Source organism: Orcinus orca, chromosome 15 (assembly GCF_937001465.1).
Source record: "Orcinus orca chromosome 15, mOrcOrc1.1, whole genome shotgun sequence".
In the NCBI taxonomy this organism is placed as follows: Eukaryota; Metazoa; Chordata; class Mammalia; order Artiodactyla; family Delphinidae; genus Orcinus; species Orcinus orca.
In genome coordinates this window covers 62,620,373-62,635,021 of record NC_064573.1, presented here as the reverse complement: position 1 = coordinate 62,635,021, position 14,649 = coordinate 62,620,373, and the positions used below count along the sequence as shown (strand labels likewise).

Below are 14,649 nucleotides of genomic sequence, written 5' to 3'. Positions count from 1 at the left end.
TGAGCCGGGCGCCCAGAGCCTGAACAGGGTCCACAGGGCTCAGTCATTCAGCCTGGTGGCCCTGGGCCTCTGGACAAGCGCACTGCCCAGCCTACTCACGGCATCCCTCTTGCAGGGCCCTGGGCCACCTGCACCTCGGCAGCTCCTGGAAGCTCAGCGTCAGGCAGTGAGTGGTGGGTGAGGGCCTGCTTCAGGCCAGGACACCAGCCATGTCTCTGAGCTGTTGCCTGGCTTGTGGCCACAGGACAGATGCCCCAACCTATGGGCACCACCTGACAATGGCTGTTTCTCACAGGGCAACTCCGCCTGGAGGACCCCTGGCTGGACCTGGCGGTCACCTACTCAGCCAGGCCTGCCGCCGCGTGAAACTATGGCTGAGGCATGTGTGGGGTGGGTGTTCCCTGCTACCCACCCAGCAACACTGGGGGTCACCACACGGCTGTGGGATGCTGGGGGGCACCCACGGCCTGTGGAGGGTGTGTAGCCCTCAGCCCAGCCCTTGAGGACTGGTCACCCTCCCCTGTGTATCCGTCTCCCTGGGGGCCCAGGACCTCGGGGACAGCACCTCAGGGGGCTGGGAGAGGACTGGGGTGGCGGCAGAGGGCTTCCCAACGGAGGGAGAGGCAGGGGAGGGGTGGGCTGGCCCCAGCGGCAGCTCCCCCACGTCACTGCACAACTCGCAGCCACAGATGAGTGCAGGACATCGCGGGGTCATTGTAGGTTACCCAGAACAATCTGAGGAATTAAAGTCATATTTTCATTGCACCATAAAAACATGCCAAGGTGCAGGAGGCGGCCCTGGGCCCAGGTGGAGAGCACCTGGCCTGTGGGGTTCTGGCCCCTCCCTATGCTCCCTGGGAGGAGGGACTGGAGCCGGGCTTTGCCCAGGGAGGGGTCTCAGGCCACGCAGTGAGCGAACCTGGAGCCAGGCAAGCCCGAGGGACACACAAGCAGGACAGAATGCCCTGTGCCCAGCTCCGGCCTGAGACCCAAGAGTACAGCAGGTGCCTCCCCAAGTGCAGGGCGGGGGACTGGGGGTCAGCGAGGGAAGCCTGGGTCTGCACACACCACCCCACTGGAGCCCCCAGGGCAGGGGGATGGGGGACATGGCCGGGCCCTTTGTGGCTCCTGATGTTTGGGAACAGGGCCAGGCCCCTGCCTGGGACGGGGAGGGGGTGAGCCCCGCGTGGGGGAGGGGCCTCCACACTGGCGGCGCCCCAGGGCTCTCCCGAGCACCGTGGGGGCTTTGTTCTCCCTTCGGTGGCCACACAGGCTGCGTGAACTGGCCAGAGACAGGATGTCGCAGGCACAGCTGGATCGAGGCTGCCCTGGGAAAGGGGCTGCAGGGGCACTGACATGGGGCGGCCGCCTGTCAGGTACGTGGGGCTCCCAGCCCGACTGCATCACCCGGCATCACAGTAAGCCGTGAGGCCGCGTCAGGTCCCTTTTGGCCCCATGCGGCCATCCCAGTGTCCAGGGCCCCCCTTCCATCCCGGTCAGCTGACCCCGCAAAGCCCGCCCCCTGCCTCCAAGGCTGGGAGGCCATGCCCAGCGCAGAGGGAACCTCCTCGTGGGGCCACCAGCCGGGCGTTAAACGGGACACGGCTGATCGCGCTGCATTTGTCAAGAGGCCTGGCCCCTCCCGGCACTTGGCGTCTCAATGGGGCGTCTGAGGGCCGCTGCACACGCTTCACGCGAGCGGCGTCTGAGTTCCCGCAGGCCCATTAAGGCGCAAAGACATTCCTTTGTTCGCTGACAAGCAGGGTCCCACCCAGGGCTCCCGGGCGGCAGACTAAGTGATGTTTTCTTTGGGAAGACACGAGATTAACCGCCGCTAAAGCCCCAGTACAATACCGGGCCCTGCCCGTCGCTGTCAGCGCCACCTCTCCGCGGTGACTGACAGGTGCTGGGGGCCTCCCTCCCCGTCAGCCTCCATGTGCGGGATTAGCCTGAGCCCAGCCGACAAGCTGGATGGGGCCCGGGAAAGCGGAACATTCGGGGGACAGGGCCTCAGCACCATCCCACTCCTGTCACCGGCCATGACACTGGCAGGTGGCTCTGGAACACAGCCTGCGTTCCCAGGAGGCTCTGCTCCAGGAGGAAAGGCAGGGTCCTCCGGGGCGGGGTGATGGGGAGCCCCCGCACGCTGACCCCAGCACAGTATGACTCGGAAGGGATTCCCTATGGTGACGGATGGGCGGCCACCCCGGGTGCGTCGGGGACATCATGGGCAGGGCACACTTCCGGAAAACACCCTCTTTATTTGTGCCCTGGAAACGCCAGTGAACTCAGACGTGGGCAGCCCGCGGGGGGTTTCTGAGCAAGTCGTCATCATCTGGCATGGGTGGGGGTGCGAGATGCAGGCCTGGGCCATCCCTGCAGGGTGCTCGGCGTTGGTCCAGATGCACTGGGCAGGGGCGAGGCTCACCCGGGCTCGGCCTCCAGCATCCTGCCTGCCGAGGATGGGGGTCAGCATGGGGTGGCCCCACGTCCCCACACCCGCCCGCACACAGGGACTCTCGGGGGACAGAGAAGAAACCAGCCAAGGGGTGGCCCTGCCCCACCAGGTCGTGCATAACTGTTAGAAACACCCTGAAATGATAAAGCTCATCAGAGGCAGCCCTGTCCAGGAGGTGTGGAGGAGCCAGTGCCCTGGGTGCCCCAGGAGAGGCTCTGGGCCTGGCCCACTGATCCTCTGCCGTGGCTTGGCCCCTCACGCCCACCTGTGGGCATCCCGTGGGTGCCCACTGCTCTGTCCACAGTCCCCCGGGGCCCTCGGGACCCCAACCCAGGAGGAGCCGACGGCCAGGGGTTGCCCCTCTCAGGCTGACAGGCGGAAAGGCCCCAACCACAGGCATCCCCTTGGCTGGGGTCAGGCAGGGACTTGCTTATTTCCTCCTAGATGAGTCTCAGGACAAACATCACACCCCGGGGCTTCTGGCAGCCCACTCAGCCCGGCTTTGCAAAGTCTAACAGAACCAGACTGCGGGTGGCTCTGAGCACGAGCCTGCGTCTCCACCTTCTGGGCAATAGAGAAAGGAGCTGGGCTGTTCTGAGCAGGGCAGGTGGTAGGGAGGCCCACTGAGCATTCCACACCCTGAGTCCCCAACCCCCCCGCCCCCAGGACAGGCGCTACGGGGTGACCCTGGCCCCCAGACACCGCCTGTACATGAGGAGCAGCAGCAACCCGGCTGGGGTCTGGAGTGCCCTGTGGGGGGTGGGGCCCTCTCGGCAGGTGCAGCTTCTCCTGCACCTGGAGAGCAATTCACAGTGGCACCCTACTCCCCTTAAACATAGGACCTACCTGGCATGCGTACCTGGCTCTGAGCCTCTGCTGAGCCTGGCCGTGGGGGCAGAAGTCATGCTGAGCACCCTGGGTCTAGGGATGGCCGCTTAGCCTCAGCAGCCGGTCACGGTGGGGTCCAGGCCCGAGCGCTTGGAGATGCGCAGCTTGGCCACCTCCTCGGCACAGGTTGGGTGGATGCCCACCGTCCGCATCACCTGCTGGTAGGAGGCCCCACACCTGCACGCCGGGGACAGGGGATTCGGGGGACGAGTCAGTGCAGGGAGGCGTGTTCCAGTCCCCCCGCCTCCATCCTCAGGTGGTAGCACACGGGGGAGAGTTGGGAGGTCACGGTCTCCTCACCGTCCCCCAGCCCTGGCCCCCCTCCTGTCTTCTCCAGCTGGCAGCCAGGAACACCTGCCAACACCTATGCTGGCCCCGCCCCACCTCCCTTGGAGCAAACACCCCGAGCCTGCAGCAGCCAGGCAGCCCCACCTTGGGGCCCACCTCCCACCTGCCTGGCCTGGCCTCCTGCTGCCCCCAGCCCACCAGGCACAGGCCCACTCGCCCTCCTCTCTGAGTTCAGCCCCCTCCCTCTGCTTCACCCCAGCCCTCCTGCCTCTGACAGCCCCTCACCAGCTGCCTGGCCTCTTCATACCCAGAAACCCACCCCCACCAGAGCTTCCACAGCATGGGCCCCGGGGCCCCGCCATGCACAGCCTGCAGCTGGGACCAGCCCCACAGGACACGTACCCCCCGGGAGGCCCTCCCAGCACACTTGATGCCGAGGCCCTGCTCCTGACTGACTGGGCACTCAGCCCCCAACCCTCATTCTGAGCAGAGAAGACCTACTGTGCCCCTCAGGCCTGGCTGGGGACATGAGCCTGTTCCCCCCGGTTGGCCCGGCCAGAGATGGACATGGCCACCTCTCAGGTGACTGACCGGACCTGTCCCATTGGGCAGACACTCTCTGAAAACATGACCATGAGTGACCCTGATGTGGCAGACTTCCAACAGCGGTGCCGCTGACTTTCGGGGGACCCCAGCCTGAGTGTCATGTAACGGCCCACATTCCTGTGGACTTACTTGATCCCCAGGGCAAATCCTTGAGTAACTTCGCCAGCACTGGGGCCAAGGAAGTGCAGGCCCAGCACCAGCTGTGGGGGCTCCCGCAGACACACCATCTGAAAGGCACACGGTCAGCAGGGGCGTGCGCAGCTGTGGGGGCTCTCTCTCATCCCGGCCAGGCCCACGGGGATGCTCACCTTTATGTAACACTGGGACGCATCCCGTTCAGGCACCACGAACTCCAGTGGTTTATAATACGCGTGATAAACCTGGGTGACAAGACACGGATTCCTGGGTCAGCGGCTGCAGCAAACTAAGCCCCGGGGGCATTTTACAGCTCGACAGGCTGTGGGCACAGTGGGGGGTGGGCCGGAACTGCCCGCTCAGCCTGCAGGTTGTGGTCTGGGGCAAGGACAAGGCTCGGCTGGCCTCGGAGGCACCCCTCTCCTCCCGGCACGGCAGCCTGCAGACAGACGCTCTCCCACCAGGCCCAAGACCCCCAAGAACTACAGCAGCGGAACGGGTGCCAGACTGGCCACCCTCTGACTTGCCCCAGAGCCCGAGGCTCAGTGCAGGCACGGGCACCGCCCAGGAGCACAGCCCAGGTGGACGCTGCAGAGAACGGACGGGGCAACCGCAGGCAGTGGAAAGGGGGCCTGGCCGCCCGTCTGGCCTCCCTCGGGCACCTCGGTTCTTGCCGGGCCCTCACTCGAGCCAGCAGGCGGGGCGGGCGCGGCCCCCACCGGAGCTGCTGGACAAAGGCTTTCAGCGCCTGAGAAGGGCCGATAGCGCATTCGGGGCTGCGGCCGAGTAAAAAATGAGCAGAGCCCTCACATGTGCTGCACAGCCATTATTAATTAATGCAGCTTCAGAGAATATTGTTCTAACGAAGACAGAATTGAAAAGAAAACAAACAAAGGGCATTTGGCCATTCAACATTGTGAAACATAAAACAACATCACGGAGTGCCACGGACACATGTCCCAGGGCACTTGTGATGAATCGAACAAAAATAGCAAATAAAGTGCCGTTGATGGAGGGAACCGGGGCGCAGGGATGCAGGGCAGGCACTGGAGCCCGGGGCGCTCATTCCCAAAGGGCCCCCGGCCGCTCTGGTGGCCACGTGGGTCCGGTTTCTCCCAGCCCGCCTGCAAGCTGCCACAGCACCCACAGCCCACCAGGCAGACCCCAGAGAAACCCCTCCCTCCGGGGTGGGTGCCTGGGTCTGGGCTGACAGAGGCCCACGAGGACCAGACTCGTGGAGGAGGCACAGGGCCAGGCGGGGGCAGAAGGGCAGGGGTGGAGGCGAGCAGAGGTCGGAGGGCAGGAGGAGCCTTTCAGGTCAAGGCAGACATGCACCCCCCTGAGGTGGGCCGCAGCCCAAAGGCCCCGTCATTCCCGGGGCTGCCCGCCAGCACCGCCAGCCCATCACAGCCATCGTTCCGGGCCCCACGCCCCGCCCTGCTAAGCTGCAGGCCCCAGGAAGCAGGACGCCAACACTCCCGCTTGCCGCAGGCCTCTGTGGGGGGCAGCCATGATGGGGTGGAGGGCCACACAGGCCTGTGTCCTGGCAGCCCCCTCCCTGGGGCCCTGACTCACCTCCACACGCTCCTCTCCATGGCGAGCCACGGCCTCCTCCTCTGACAGCCCCACACAGCCATACTCCAGCGGTGTGAAGACCGTCGTGGGGACCTGGAGGGTGGGCCGGGATTAGGCACCAGAGCGAAGACCCCACTGGGGTACACCGAGAGCGGTAGTTGCAGGCTAGTCCCTGGACAGGCAACCCCCTCTCTTGTTCCCGGGCTGCACCTCACACACAGGTGCACACGCACACGCACATGCTTGCATGCACAGACACACGTGCACCCCCAGAACGAGCTGCAGCTCCCACAGGCTGGAAGTGGCGTCTGAAGAGGAGGGGCACTCACGTTGTCATAGTCCATCAGGTCTGAGGACCGACTGCAGAGCCGCTGGGCTAAGAGCCTCCCGGCCATGATAGCCGTGGGCGTCAGCTCTGGCCGTCCCTGGGAGGTGGGAGCATGGGGTGACTTCAGCTTGACCCTCAGTGGGGGTACCACCTTCCCAGGGGGGCGTCTCCCCCAGACGCATTTTGCCTCTACTTGTCCCCGCATGCTCCCCTCTGTCCTGCTCAGGGGGGAGACAGCTGTGGTCACGGCCCCTTCCCTGGAAAAGGGGGTGAGCCGCTAACAAGCCTGGCCACACCGCCCGTACCCACTTGTGACTTCTCTCAGGACCCCTTCTTCACGTCAGTGCCTTTGCAGAGCTGCCCCCACAACAAAGCTCAAAAGGGACCCAACCACCATTTACCCATTCGCACTAACGGATTCGGGCTAAGACGGGCCCTGGGAGCAGCAGTGGGCTCCGACACGCAGCTTGTCTGGCACGTCAAGCCCATTACCGAGCCCAGATCGGACGCCGTTTCATGGAGGCCTCTGCCCCAGGGTGTGTCCTGCCGGGGAGCAGGGGGTGGCACAGCCCCCGTGTCCCCACACGCATCGGCCTGGGGCTGGCTGCCAATCACCCCTGCAGCAGCAGGAAATGCAGATGTTGTTTGACATTCCAGAAATGAATGGAGATCGGCAGCGATAAAGCTGTGTAGGCAGCCCGTGCATTCCACCGGCCTGACTAACTGACTAACGGGGACACAGCCCACACGGCACACGAGGTCTCCCTGAAGCACGGCTTCCCCTCGCCAGACCCCTGGGGGTTAACGCTTCTTGCTGCTCAGAGTGACCTTTCTGAGGGAGCAGGCTGAGTGTTTTAAGACACAGCACTGCCCAGCTAAGCAGCCAGGTCCCCAGGGCAGTGAGCAAGCATGAAGCCTCGTCCACACCAATGGGTCGACTAGGTGGCCAGATGACCCAGCGGGGGGAGCGGCTGGAGCTCTGACACACCCAGCGGGCTGTCCCCGTGGTCGCGACACAGGGGGCTGTTTCCGACACAGCATCTCATGAGCCTGGGTTCATGGGGGGCTTGAGGCTCAAGCGGCAGCCAACTGGCTCCCATCTGAGCACTGGCCACGGCGGGGGCGGCCCCTCTGGTACAATGGGGACACCGGGGCCAGGCTGTAGTGCAGGACAGACTGTCTCCAGATGAGCAGGCTGGCCCTTCAGGAACAAAGGGAGGCCCAGCCGTGCATGGCCTCCCCGCGCCCCCTGCCCCATCTCCATGTGTGTGCCAGGCTCTCTGGAAGCCCCCCACCTATCACAAGCTGCAGCAGAGGCTGGGGAGGCTGAGGGAGGGGCGGTCCCACAGCATCGATGACGACTGCCGCCTTTCTGACCCCCACACTGAGCATCTCCTGACACCTGAAATAGTTCATTTGCTTGTCATCTGTGACTGTGACAGAACATCACCTCCACGAGGGCTGGGACTTCTGTCTGTTCCTGCAGTGACCCCAGAACCCAGAAAAGTGCCTGGTGCTCAATGTGTGAAGAATAAACATAAACTAACACCACGGTGGGTTTCACAGCACCCCCAAACTCATATCCCCCCAGTACCTCAGACTGTGCCCTCCTGGGAAGTTGGGGTCTTCGCAGGGATAATTAAAGTGAGGATTGACATGAAGTCAGCCTGGATTCAGGTGGCCCTAAATCCAGGGACAGGCAGGCCCCAGAGGAGATGCTTGTGAAGATACCCGGGGCCTCAGAAGCTGGACCTGGTGAGAGGGTCCTCCCCAGAGGAGGGAGCACAGCCCTGATGCCTTGACCTCGGGTTTTGGGCCTCCAGAACAGGAAGGAACAAATTCTGCTGTTCTGACCACCCAGTTCGTGGCGCTTTGTGGCGGCACCGTGGAGAGGCCTGCTAGGTCTGGGGGCCCAGCCTATGATTGGGACCCTGCCCTGGCTGCCCTCCTCGGGACGCGATGCACGTGTGCAGGACAGGCCGACCGATCCTGAGGCACCAGGGCTCATAGCTGAGCAGCCCCCGGTGTTTCTGGGCCCTTAAGGGGGGGCCACTGACAGATGCCTCCCAAGCCGGGCTCATGGGGGTCCGGACTGCCCAAGATCAGAGGTAAACCGAGGCCAGGAGGTCGAGGCCACTCCATGGTGTGCAAACAGACACCATCCCTCAGAGCTGACCCGTGAGGAGCTTCACGGCAGGATCTGTGGACGGTGCCCCCTTGTCCGCCCACCCGTCCACAGAGAGGAGGAGCATGGAGGCGGGGGTGATGCCAAGTCCTCCTGGGGCTCAGCGCAGAGCCCGTGTGAGCCACAAGGCAGGGGTACAGGGTCGGGGGACGGGGTGGGGGCAGGCAGTGGCGCAGGCCGTACCTCCGCCACGTCTCCGATGGCATAGATGTGGGGAACGGAGGTGGCTTCCTGGGCATCAACCAGGATCTTCTGAGTGTTGGGGTTGGTACGCACACCAGCCTTCTCCAAATTCAGACCTCTGGTTTCTGGAACTCGGCCTGAAGGACACAAAGAGCAAGGCTGGGAGGTTTTCATTAGTGGTTCTGACCGAGATTCCTTGTTTTATTTAAAACCCTTCTCAGAATGTCCACTTAGAATTGGTAAGACATCAAGCACCAACAGCACCAAGGGCCTCAAACACGCGCTCACACATGTATGTACGTACACACACACGTGTGTATACATGTGCACACACAAACACCTGCATAGAGACTCAATGAAAGGACGGAGCAGGAATGGGGAGGAAATGGGGTGGATGGAGAGTCAGCAACAAGACCCTCCTAAACACATCCTATGATACAATTTTGTTTCTTTAAATCATATACACAGTTTATACGTATACATATTCAAAAAGTAAAATTAAACATGGAAAAAAATCCCTATAACCTGTAAACAACCTAAAACAAAGGGGCCTATTGTAACAGAACACGTGGAAAGACAACTCGGGAGACCCTGCGAACCCACATTGGAACTGTACCTCCGAGGGTCACGTCCCCACAAGTGAAGATACTAACAGGTCCTACGTGTCACTCAAAGAGGATGGTTCAAACTCCGTAACGTCAACTTTGAATTGGAAATTCATGATTTTTTAAAAATACAAGGCTCCTGGCTCTGACCACAGAAACGGTGTAGAAGCAGCAGCAACCAAGGGCGATGTGCCCCCAGCCCCAGACTGTGATCCCTAAGCCCCTCCCCGCGGAAGGGGCCGGACTCCGCGGGGCCAGGTACCCCAGGCCACATGGTGGAGTGATGGACAGGAAGGATCAGCATGGCCGCAGGCTCAGCCCGACAGGACCTTGCAGCCTCTGAAGGCATCAGCCCAAGGGGAAGTCGGAAACAGGACCCAGGCCTCACAGACACTGGGGCCCCATCCCCTGTGTGCATTTCCCGGCAGGGGTGTCTCAGGGTCCTCACGTGGTCCCCCGGGCTGGCCTCCGCCCCCACCAACACACCCCTCCTGCAGCTTGTGCGAGGCAGGACGGTGCTCCACGTGGGTTTACCTCTCTCTGCCACCAGGCTGTGGCCTCGTGTCCCCACATCTGGCAGCGGCCGTTCCCCCAGCACCCATGGCGCACGAGCTGACCCAAAGGAGGCAGACAGTGCGCACAACCTCACCCCCCCACTCCCCGGGCAGCCCCAGCTCCGAGACCTCCAGGGCCTACACTGCACACCCACCCATCCCTGCAGGCAGTCAGCGCACGAACCCTGCTCTTGGGGGAGAGGCCAGAAGGGGAAGTGCCAGGCACTGCCGGCTCCGTGTCCTCACAGCCTGCGCCCCATCACAGCTGAGCTGCCTCACCACCCTTTCTCTCCCAGTTCAGACGATGTGGCCTCGTTGAGCCAGGGCGGCAAGGGCCACTCTTCCTGCCCGACCCCAGGGGGGCAGCGGGTGGCCCCCATCACCGTGGCTGGGGGATTCCGACGGCAGGACGCATGGCTTCAAAGGCACAGTTCCCACAGCTTCCATGGCTCAGGCCCCAGAGGTCGGGTGGTGGCTGGTGGAGCCCGGGGAGGGGAGCCTTAAGTCTCCAGCTGCTCTCCTGGCGGGAAGTCAAAACACAGGCTCAGCTAAGCCTGCTTCTTGAGCGGATGGCTCTGGCCTCTGCATTCGGCTCGGCCCCAGGAATCGGGGACTGAGGGCTAGCGCCCTTCGTCGTCAGATTGGACACGGGTAGTGCAAGGCCAGGAGGGCCCCACCTTCTGACGGCACCAGTACTGGCCCTATGGTCCTGATGGAGACCCATGAGTGCAGAGTGGGACCTGCCGCCTGCCCAGCATCCTGCCAAGGTGCCTGGGGACCCAATGGGCACCTGGGAGGGGACTGGACTGTGCTCCCAGAGAGGAGGGAGCTGGCCCCACAGGCAGGACTGGAGGGCATGGGCTTAGTGGGCGACAGTCCCTTATGCAGGGGCTCATAGCTCAGTCCTCAGGTTCCTCCCCAGGCCCCCGGGCCCTGCGCCTCCCGGTGACACTCTGGGCTGGGGCTGGAGAGTCCAAGGGCAAAGCCGGCAGCACTTGGACCAGCTGCTCTGACGCCGGCCATGCTGTCCCAGGCTCTCCCTTGCACCCCTGCCTGGCTGGTCACAGGAGGTCAAGAGTGCTTCCTCCTGCGCCTGTGGTAACCATGGTAACTACACACCTTGCAGATGCCAGCAAACCATATCCCAGATCCCGAAGGAAATAAAGATAAATTTGAAAGTAGTAACAGGAGACGGTAACATATGCTGGAGTTAGGTGGCCTCTGCAGTCCATTTTGAAGCCAGGATTTTTTAGGACGTTCTGCATACATGAACTTGGAAAGTATGTGGGATGTGTGAGCCAAGCCACTGGTAAAAAGAATAAATGGATGGCTCATGGGGGGTGGGGGGCAGTACAGTGAAGAACAGGCCGCATGCAGCAGGCACTCCACTGACGCTTCCAGAATGAAGACTGAAGGAAGGGAGGGGCTGGAGCAGGCGAAGCCCCAGGGGCAGCCGCGGGCACCTCAGGGCTTGGAAGCTGGGCCTTGCGGGTGAGGCCTGGGGTGGGCAAGCCCTCAACAGGGGTCACACAGGGAGGGACAGGCCCACGCCCTCTGCCGCGCTGCCCCCCCGTGCTCAGAGCAGGGGGTCATGCCCTCCCTTTCAGCTCAGGCCCAGAGCCCCAGAGGAAGATGGAGAACGGGTGTGGGGTCCGGGGGGCTACCCAGTGGCTGGTCGCTCGGGCGCCAGCTCAGGCCCAGGCTGGGCTTACATGGCAACGGTCACGTCGTCCTCCGACTGCCTCCCTCGCACCTTGTGTGCAGGTAGTGCTCCTCCCACGAGTGGTGGAGGCCCGTCCCGGTCACCCTGCATGTCACGGTCACACACTGCCCTGTCCGGCACGCGGGCTGCCTGCTCCTCGCCCTGCACAGGGTTGGTGGGCCCCCAGGATGAGGATGGCACCCTCAGGGGGGCTTCGGGGCGCAGGCAGGGCTGCCCCCTCCTCAGTGGCAGTGGGCTCTGCTCATTTGCAGGGCGGTGGAGGGGGGACTGTGAGGATTGAATTTGCGCTTCTTTGACTACTAGTAAAATTCGGTGTTTTTTTGGCCACATGTTAAATTAGCTGTATCTCCTCTTGAGAATGTCTGATACTGCCCTTTTCATTCATTTATACGCATCCTCGTGATTCTCTTCCCTTGAAAGAGTTTCTTCCTTAAAACCCACGTGACTCGCTGCCGTGCTTATTACAAATGACGAGAGCACTAGAACTCCACGTACGAGCAGACACCCGGCTTCCTCCTTGGAGGCGATGTCCACACACCCTGCCCTTGGAGCTGCCCCTCGCCTGCTGGCCGGAGTCCCTTGGGGGGACTGTGTGAGCTCCGGTGCCTCGAAGCTGGGATGGCCCTCCCTCCCAGCGCCGACTGCCCAGGGCAGCATTGCGCCCGAGAGCGCTCGATGCGGCCGGGCCAGTCCAGCCTCCTCTGGTCGCACTGGGAGAACCACCAGCTGGTCATGGCTACTTGCTCCTCAGCACACGGGGACGCAGACAACCAGATACACGTCCTCTCACGTGCCCCTTGCCTCCCGTTACAGGAAGACGGGCATTCCCTCCAACTTCATGCCTCCTTGGAGCACACTTCCCGACGAGCAGGGGGATCGTGTAACGAGGGAAGATTTCAGTGCCGGCAGGAGTGTGAATGGTGAGCACAGGCTGTGGTCAGACACCGCAGCGAGGGTGCACAGGCAGCAAAGTGCCGGGAGGCAGGGACCCACCCTGGGCAACCCTCCCAGGGGGCACAGCCAGGCCACTGTGGGGTCCCCACCTAAGAGAACACAGCCACACAAGGGGCTGTGTCCTCGGGCCCAAGGGCTTCAGTGTGGTCGTTGGGTGCTGCTGGGAAGCTGGCCTCCAGTCCTGAGCCAGATCTCACGAGCTCCCTTTTCCCATGTTTGAGGCTCAAACGTGACACAGGTAAACGGCAATGGCTTTTTGCTAAGACAAAGCCTGAGGAAGAGGAGATGGCTTCAGGGGCTGACTCCCCCTGCCTTGTCTCGAGGCAGGCACTCTGGGCCCCGTAACAGTGGCCACCTGGGTGGGCTCTTCCAACTTGGGCAGGGCTCCTGTGGCCCAGGGATGGACATGCCAGAGCCTTCATCCTTCCCTGGAGGCTGGAGATGCTGAGGGGCCCGGGACCGTTTCAGCTCCTGGTTTTTCCGAGGTCATGGTGCTCTAGCCATTCTTTAAAATAAGAGGAAGCTACAAGGAAGCTGAAGGCTCCTGCTCGGAGGTGTCCACTCAGGGCCAGCCAGTCCTGCTCCCACCCCCCACCCCCCCACCACCACAGCCAGGCTCCAGGCCACAAGTGGTTAACTGTGCGGGTGAACACGAGCCTGCGGCAGGCGGGCTGACTGTCTTCACTCAGCACCGTAATCGGCACATCTGCAGACAGGAAATCCTCCTCCTGCGAGTTCCCAGCCTGTTATCTAAGACACCTGGTGTGGGTGGGTGATTCACAGACTAACAATGAGCCGGCCCCCTGCACAGCAATTAACTGCTTTAGCTGCTAATGTGTTTAATCCACCACGTGGAGATCAAGGCTGCACCGAGGAAGAGGCTGGCAGACTGCAGGGCCCACGTCCCATCCCCGCATCTGTGAGCCTCGTCGACTGTGGCCAAGGCCGTCCACGTGGACCGTCCACAGGGCACGAGGCACATCTTTCCCTTTTCATTTTTAACACGTCAAGTCCAGACGGTGTGGATGCAGCACTGGCGTCTGGGCAGACCTACAGTCTGCAAGCTCTTTGCCTCCTCGGCCGTGCCGCCCAGGTCGTTGTATTTTGACCTCCAGGATCACCCTTTGTTGCAAGTAGAAATAATGCTTGGTTCAAGGCTTACCTGGTAAACGGGCGGAGAACATTCCCGGTTGTTAAACTGGGAAATGGTTCCTGAATGTTTACAAAACCCGGCGGGAGCAGTGGCCCCGCCAGCACTTGCCCGTGCAGACCCAGGAGGCGTGCCAGGAACCCGCCACCACAGCGCCGCCTCGGAAAGCAAGGTCAGAGGCCAAGGACTGTGAAAAGCTTCCACCCCCAGCATCAATCACACCCGGCAGACTGTCTGGGGGATGCTCTTTTTGAAAATACAGAAAACAAAACCAGTTGGGGAGGGCTCCCGGGGCCTTGCCTGCCGCCCACCAGGGTCGTCTGGACGCTGGGAGGACCCTGAGGCTTTCCGAGGGCCCGGCGCCTCACCCTCTGGCTGCTGCCAGCAGCGTGGGCTCAGCTGATGGCATCTGGGTGCAGGCCCGCGCCTCAGTACAAAGGCGTTGGGGACCAAGCGGGAGGATGGGGTGCGAGTGGGAGGGGGAACCAGCCACCTCGCCAGTTAGAACGGATTTTAAATTAATAACAATCAGTTTATGTTTCTGGGTCTGAGTAGCGTTCATCAAAATAAACCTACGTAAGATTTACTTTTACAATTTGGTCAAGAACATTTCCTCTGGTAATCTAGCGGATCTTGGTCAAGAGGCAGTAAGTTCACTCCGGGGCATTTCAGATCTTTGCCTCGTTCCTCAGAAGTGAATTGCTGACTCCTCCAGAGTTTATTTCATTTTCTGATTTCCCACTACTCTAAGCACCGCAGCTTCTCAGAAGTGCACTGCTGCCCGGGCCCACCTCCGGGGACATGGGGGCCTGGAGAGCCGGGGTGGACAAACGCTGGGGGACAGGCCCTCTGAGGGCTCGGCACACTCGCCGAGTGCTGTGGAGCCGGACAACAAGTCTGACGACCACACGGACTCAGAGCCCAGGCCCAGACGGGGGACGAGTGACCGGGCTCAGCACGAAGAGACCCACGGGCTGGAAACACGGGAGAACGAAGACACTGACCGTCCCTACGTTT

The 14,649-nt window shown here is 62.2% G+C and overlaps 1 protein-coding gene across 10 annotated transcripts in view; it reads right to left on the bottom strand.

Moving 5' to 3' along the window:
* Positions 1 to 2,241: 2,241 nt before the first annotated feature.
* Positions 2,242 to 14,649, bottom strand: part of TXNRD2 (thioredoxin reductase 2) — a 34,533-nt gene continuing 22,125 nt past the window's right edge. For 4 of the 10 annotated variants that reach the window (XM_033439533.2, XM_033439539.2, XM_033439538.2 and 1 more), the window contains exons 12-18: positions 8,647 to 8,783; positions 6,280 to 6,375; positions 5,951 to 6,043; positions 4,549 to 4,620; positions 4,370 to 4,467; positions 3,305 to 3,523; positions 2,242 to 2,453 (exon numbers count right to left, since the gene is read on the bottom strand). In XM_033439533.2, coding sequence (XP_033295424.1) covers positions 3,400 to 3,523; positions 4,370 to 4,467; positions 4,549 to 4,620; positions 5,951 to 6,043; positions 6,280 to 6,375; positions 8,647 to 8,783 — 620 coding nt within the window. In that variant the 3' untranslated portion in view covers positions 2,242 to 2,453; positions 3,305 to 3,399. Of the gene's footprint in view, positions 2,454 to 3,304; positions 3,524 to 4,369; positions 4,468 to 4,548; positions 4,621 to 5,950; positions 6,044 to 6,279; positions 6,376 to 8,646; positions 8,784 to 13,077; positions 13,645 to 13,666; positions 14,642 to 14,649 lie in introns of those variants that run through there. The other 6 variants (XM_033439535.2, XM_033439534.2, XM_033439536.2 and 3 more) reach the window with 6 other exon arrangements.